This window comes from Catharus ustulatus, chromosome 15, assembly GCF_009819885.2.
Source record: "Catharus ustulatus isolate bCatUst1 chromosome 15, bCatUst1.pri.v2, whole genome shotgun sequence".
In the NCBI taxonomy this organism is placed as follows: domain Eukaryota; kingdom Metazoa; phylum Chordata; class Aves; order Passeriformes; family Turdidae; genus Catharus; species Catharus ustulatus.
Window position 1 is genome coordinate 2,581,517 of NC_046235.1, and position 6,978 is coordinate 2,588,494.

Below are 6,978 nucleotides of genomic sequence, written 5' to 3' on the forward strand. Positions count from 1 at the left end.
GAGGCAGGGGAGTTCCCTACTTCAGGCGGGGGAGAGGCAGAGGGCTCTATGCTGACATCCCCACGGCTCGGAGAGGAGGCGAGGGGTTCCGCCCCCGCCCTCCGCAGCTGTGGCGGGAGCAGGGGGCGTTCCGTGCTCGCCCGCCATGGGACCGGGGCGTGTGCTCTGTGCCCGCTCGCCGCGGGACCGGGGCGTGTGCTCCGTGCTCGCCTGCCGCGGAACCTGGGCATGTGCTCCGTGCCCGTTCGCCGCGGGAGCAGGGCGTGTACTCCGCCCCCGCCCTCCACCACCGTGGCGGGAGCAGGAGGTGCTCCGTGCCCGCTCGCCGCAGGAGCGGGGTGTTCTCCGTGCTCGCACACCGCCACCACGGTGGGAGCGGGGCCAGGGCGAGTGACCCCAGAGGCAGCGGCCAGCCCCGAGAGGCCGCGCCCAGCGGCCCCACCGAGCTGGGCCACCTGGCCCTGTCAGCAGCCCCGAGGGGGCCGAGCCTGCACAGCCTTAGTTGAGCCAGTAAACCCCGCCATGCTGCGGTTCTGTTACTATTTGGCAACTTTGTTGCACACGGGTCCTCGCTGCGAACGACAGAGCGGCTTATATTAAGGTGCGGCTTATTTATGGACAAAGAACGAAATATTTGCCAACACCCAGAGATGCGGCTTATACTCAGTGCGGCTTGTACTCGTGAAATCACTATATATTTTTGTTCATATTTTACCTTTAACAAAATATATTAAAGCTATCTACAGCACCCCTGTCACATATCACGGATACACCCTTGGCCCAGAGCTCTCATTTCTCTTCCCTAAAACCTCCAATACTTTTGCATAGGGAACAAGGAACATTTCTGCTTACCTCCCACCCATGCACCTGCAAATTCCCCTCCCTTTAGAGCAAAGGCCATGCTCTTTAGCCTCCAGTCCTCTCAACAACCTGCAATAGCACAGCAAGGCAGTCAGATGGCAAGGAACAGCTCCGCTACATCAGAACAGGTTCCACCAACCTCTGGCAACAAAGCCAAAGAAGCTGCTGAGGCATCCAATGAAAGAGGCTCCAACGATTCCAAACAGCCCTGACGAGTCTCTCATTCGGGAATTCAAACCCATCACAGCCCAGCACAACGCTCCTCCAGCGTCACAAAAGCACAATGACATCACAAATACCGAGCAGTCCTCGTGGAGCTCTTTCTCCTGGCTCATGTTCCACATGCAAATCCAACCCACAGCCACAAATGTAACACCACAGCACTGCCAATGAGAATATCTGTGCATGCCCAACATCATCTACCCCAAACAATGCATTCATGTCACTTCTCCATCTGGCCTGGCTACACGTGCTCACCCCGTGCCACACAGCTACAGGAAAGGAAAGAGAGCAGGCAGTGCTGCTCCAAACCCACAGGCAATTCAGTCGATCCCATATGAAGAAACCACAGCTGCACAGGAACCAAAGTACATTTGCCTCTCACACACGCCTTCTTCAGCTACCAGCAACTTACCTGCAGCATCGATGTGCGCTTTGTCAGAACAAGAAACTCCAGGAGTATTGGTTGTAAGGGACCGTGTCCATTCATGTTACCAGAAACTTTGGCTTCCTAGCAAGACCAAGACCAGGGAAGTAAGCGAGGTAATGTTCCAAGCAGGCTGGCATGATGATACAAATTTGGAAAACCTTCTGTTTGACCAACAACAATCCACACAAAATAAAAGCATTATCAGGCATGTATGGCATGTAGCGTAACAAGCAGCAATGTCACAGGGAAGGACACAGCACAAGAATATGCAGAAATACTGGAGGTCCTGACAGGATCGCAGAGGAGCAGCCATAGGCACCTGGGCTTTTCACGAGGTTTGCTACTTCTGTTCTTTATCCCATGCCATGTGCAATGAGAATTCCACAACTCCTCCCCAATGACACACATTGTGTTCTACTCAGTACCCACATTGGTCTTCAGCAACTCTTCCCTACCCAAACTCACCCTCCCCACCTCATGGGTCTAGGCCCTGTTGAGTGCCACATGCAGGATCACTGCCAAAATATCAAACATTGCTAGAACTCAGCAAGATGACCCAGCTGTAAACTCTGCCCTGTGTGTGATTCAATTCTTTGTACATCCTCACCTTCCCTCCTGATTGGGCATAGAGAACACACTGAGGGCAGCAAAGACACCCAGCATCTGGCAGGCTCTCCCCACCTGCCTGCTCACCACCAAGGCTTTGCTCCTTTTTAGCAATCTCAGCTGGAAAGACCATGAAGTTGCATTTAGAATTCATTAAGATTCTGTAATTAGAGCTATGACAGCTCTGATCCCAGTCCACATATCTTTATAGCATCAAGAGAACCACAGCAAATACCAAAGCACAAAAGCACTCACAAGGGCAGTTCAGAGGGAGAATTTTGCCACATGAAACCAGAGCTGGCCTGCAGTGCAGGTTTGTGCCTGCAAATACCAGAAGGAGCTCTGGGTGACATCAGGACAAATCATCTCTCCTGAGGCCACCTGTGCAGTGCACAAGCAAGGCAAGTTGAGATTACATAAAGATTACACCCTCATCATGTGTCCTTATAAATCCCGCCTGAGGAGGAGCAAGGAACCATCGTGGCAACACCAATGGCTCTGAAAATGACTGTGAATGACCACCTGGGCACCAGGACAGCAGCTTGAAGCATTCCCCTTCCACAACAGCATTTCTGAAACAAGCAGCTCATCAGACAACATCCAGCACTCTCCATCTCACCAGCTCTCACCAAGGCATGGCTACACCAGGCAGGCAGCAGCACAAGGGCCTGTCTCTGATGAAAGACACTGAGAACCTCAACGCACCATTTGTGAGCATTTCAGTATCATATACTCTCATGATCAGGAAGCTCTTCCACTCCACACCCCTAGGGCCTGGGAAATAATCCTTGGCAAGAGCATTCTGTGCCCATCCTGCTTCACACTTCTCTTTAGGCATCCTCCACTCACCACTCTGAGACATGTTCTCAAGACAAACATATAATCTCATGGTCTTTTCTTACATCCTGACCCACGGCCTTCTCATGGCTTTGCAGTTTCCCCCAAACCATATTTTCATGCTTCTCAAGGTCACCCTCCAGATGCAAATTGCCAGGCCCTACTCAGTTGTCAAAAATTGTCAAAGACCATAGCTGCCTTTGCCATCTCAAGGCTCAACATGGCTTTTTCTTCTCCTTCTCACCAATGACACCACCATAAAAAACTGAGGGTTGACATCATCAGTGCAATTACAGCACAACATCTGATGCTGACAGTTCATGTTTGTAATGCTGCAGCTATCTCAGATAGAAACGTGGCAGAGCTGGGAGCAAACCTCTTCCTAAACGTGATATTGGGACAATTCTACATGGTGATGCCATTGATGTCACACTCGAAGCACTGGCGAGAGCACAAATCTAACACATGACAATTACTGTGTAAGGGAATATTATATGAGACATGGTGGAAAATGGTGGTTCTTTGATTTTTGGGGTTGTTTGTTTTTCTTTACAGAAGAGATTGCCAAGGTATTTCCAATGATGTCACCGTTGATGCAGATTTTGAAAGAACATGAGAACAGGCCATTGTGTTTCATACTAGGTTTCTGTCAGAAATGTAAATTCACCAGAATGTGTCCAGCCAGAAACCAACACAAAAATTTTGCTTTTAAATCACACACACCTTAGGTCACATTTTCTCCCTGAATACTTTCTACTACTAACCTGAACAATATGATACTTGCAGAAAGATTATTGGAAGATCGCAGGTATAGCATAGGAAATCTTTGCCACAACTACCCTATCTTCTAAATGAGTCTCATAGTAGAACGACAATAGAGAAGTTTAGTCCTTGAATATCCACTTTTCACCTCACATCATAGCTTCACATGACCACAATTAAAGAGGAAGAGGGGAGATTTCAATAAAAAGACAAAAAAAATACCAGCATGATAAACTGCCAGCAAAGGCAGTGAGGCGGTATGGAGCGCCTGCGAGTCTGTCAGCACCACAGCCCGGCTGTCTCAAACACCTTCACCAATGTGGTGGAAATGCCACAAATCAGTATAAGACCCCCCTTATCGTCTGCAAATCTCACACCTCCGAGCACCTCTGGTCGCACAGGACACTAATTTAATGCTAAAGCAGAACAACACCCATTTACAGTACCAAACCGAAATCTGCCTAACGGCTCGAGGGTACTGCAACATCCACATTTTGCGGCCCATCAGAATGAGCAGGGGGCTTGGTGAAGGACGCGATGACAAACGCAAAGGTGCCATTGCCATCCTTAAACACCCGCTAAGCAGACAACATTCCTAAGCCGCGGGAACTGAGGCCCCTTCAAACAGCAAATACCAAGAGAGCGGATGAGAATGAGCAGAAAAGGGAACGAAGGAAGGATCACTGACCGTGTGGAGGAGAGCAGAGGGCTCCGGCTGCGTGTCCTTGGGCGCGGCGCCGGGCGGCGGCGGAGGGAAGTTGGGGCTGAAAACCATGAGGTCGCTCTTGGCCGCGCCGTCCGCCACGCACAGGCTGCGGCTGTGGCGCTGCGAGTACGACCAGCTGCCCACTTCGCTGGCGCACACGAGCGTCGTGGGCCCGGGCCCCGAGAGCACGGCCGCCCGCGGCGCCCAGCGCGACGCCCCGTACAGCACCAGCGCCAGCAGGAACAGGCTCGACACGGCGCAGATCGCCACCACCAGCCACACGTTGGTCGCCGCGCTGGCCGCACCGACGCCCACATCCACGCCCAACGCAGACCGCGACCCTGACCGTGACGACGACGCCGAGGATCCCGCGGCCAGCGCCGCCTCGTTGGCCTCGAGCAGCGACACGCTGAGCGTGGCCGTGGCCGAGCGCGCCGGCTCGCCGTGGTCGCGCACGACGATCAGCAGCGTGTGGCGAGCGCCGTCCGCCTCGTCCAGCGGCCGCGCCGTGCTCACCTCGCCGCTGTAGAGCCCCACGCGGAACGGGCCCTTGGCCCGCGGCTCCCACAGCTCGTAGCGCAGCCACGCGTTGTAGCCCGAGTCGGCGTCCACGGCGCGGATCTTGGCCACCACCTGGCCCGCCGGCGCCCCCCACGCCGCCCACGCCCACAGCGTGCCCGACCCCGACACCGGCCCCACAAACGACGACGACGACGATGAGGAGGCTGCCTCGGCCGCCACGGCGCCCGCCTCCGGCGCCGAGCCCGCGGGCGGCAGCAGCGCCGGCGCGTTGTCGTTCTCGTCCAGCACGAAGAGCTGCACCGTGGCGTTGCCGCACAGCGGCGGCTCCCCCGCGTCCACCGCGCGCACCTCGAACTGCAGCACCTGCAGCTCCTCGTAGTCCAAGGGCTGCAGCGCCCACACGCGCCCGCTCTCCGCGTCCACCGACACGTAGCTCGACGCCGCACGCCAGCCGCTGCCAGCCGCGGCCCCAACGCCGCCCGCCGCGCCCTCCCACACCGAGTAGCTCACGCGCCCGTTGCCCGCCTCGTCCGGGTCTCGCGCCCACAGCCGCGCCAGCTCCGCGCCCGCCGCGTTGTTCTCCCGCGCCAGCACCGTGTACACGGCCTGCGCGAACAAGGGCGCGTTGTCGTTCACGTCCGACACCGGCACCCGCAGCCCGCGCCTGGCGCCCAGCGCCGGCGCCCCGCCGTCCTCCGCACGCACCTCCACCTCGTACTCCGACACCCGCTCCCGGTCCAGCGCCTCGCGCAGCACCAGCGAGTACGAGCCCGCGAACGTCGCCTCCAGCCCGAACGGCGCCGCCGGCCACACCCAGCACCGCACGCGCCCGTTCGCCCCCGAGTCTCGGTCCGACACGCTCAGCAGGGCCACCACCGTCCCCACCGACGCGTCCTCCGGCACCGGCACCGACAGCGACGTCACCCACACCTCCGGCGCGTTGTCGTTCACGTCCAGCACCTCCAGTACCACCTTGCAGTGACCGGACAGCGAAGGTGTTCCTTGGTCTCTCGCTTCAACACGAAAATTAAATACATTAACTTCCTCGAAGTCGAGGGCGCCCGTGAGGCGGATTTCCCCTGTCTTGAGTTTGATGGAAATCACATCTTTTCCACTCGGAGGAATGAAGTTCGTCACGGCATAGGTCACCTCACTGTTAATTCCCTCGTCCGCATCTGTGGCATTAACCCGCATCACCAGCGTCCCCTCTGTAGCGTTCTCCGGCAGCTGCACTTTATACACCGACTGGTTGAACTGGGGCGCGTTGTCGTTTGCGTCCACCACCGTAATCACCAGCTCCATGGTGCCTGTCAGAGACGGCCGGCCCCCGTCAGTCGCCGTCAGCACCAACCGGTGCACGGGAATCGTCTCGCGGTCCAGAGATTTCGTTAATACCAGTTCAGGTTCAATATTTCCATCGTCGGATTTTTGTAAATCCACAGAAAAATGCTCGCTGGGACTGAGTGTGTAGGAGAGCTGCGCGTTCGCTCCGATATCCGCATCCGACGCGCCCTCCAGAGGGAAACGAGACCCCGGCAGGGTGTTCAATTCTGCGATGCTGAGGTTTTTTCGGGCGGCGGGGAAGATGGGGGCATTGTCGTTGATGTCGGTGACCTCCAGCTGCACATGGAAGACGCGCAGCGGCCGCTCCAGCAGCACCTCCAGGCGCAGCGCGCACGGCGCGCTCTTGCCGCACAGCTCCTCCCGGTCGAGCCGCGAGCTCACCAGCAGCGCGCCGCTCGCCCCGCTCACCTCCACGCTCGCCCGCCGGCCCTGCGCCACCAGCTGCAGCCGCCGCGCCTCCGCCTCGCCCGCCTCCAGGCCCAGGTCCTGCGCCAGACGGCCCACCACCGTGCCGGCCTTGGCTTCCTCCGGCACCGAGTAGCGCACCTGCCCGCCCGCCAGCGCCCAGGCCGCCTGCAGCACCAGCACCCGCAGCACCGCACAGCAACGCTCGCCCATCCCTACCGCCGCTGCTCTCGCCTCCGCCGCTGCAGCTCTGCCGCTCTTGCTGTGCCCGCCGGCCCCGGCCCGG

At 57.4% G+C, this 6,978-nt stretch overlaps 1 protein-coding gene across 1 annotated transcript; it reads right to left on the bottom strand.

Moving 5' to 3' along the window:
* Positions 1-4,176: 4,176 nt before the first annotated feature.
* On the bottom strand, positions 4,177-6,978 carry LOC117003529 (protocadherin alpha-6-like). The gene is made up of 2 exons (XM_033073496.2): positions 4,404-6,978; positions 4,177-4,293 (listed from the first exon to the last, which is right to left on the bottom strand). Exons 1-2 carry the CDS (start codon positions 6,903-6,905, stop codon positions 4,177-4,179), a joined length of 2,619 nt encoding a protein of 872 aa, XP_032929387.1. The 5' UTR covers positions 6,906-6,978.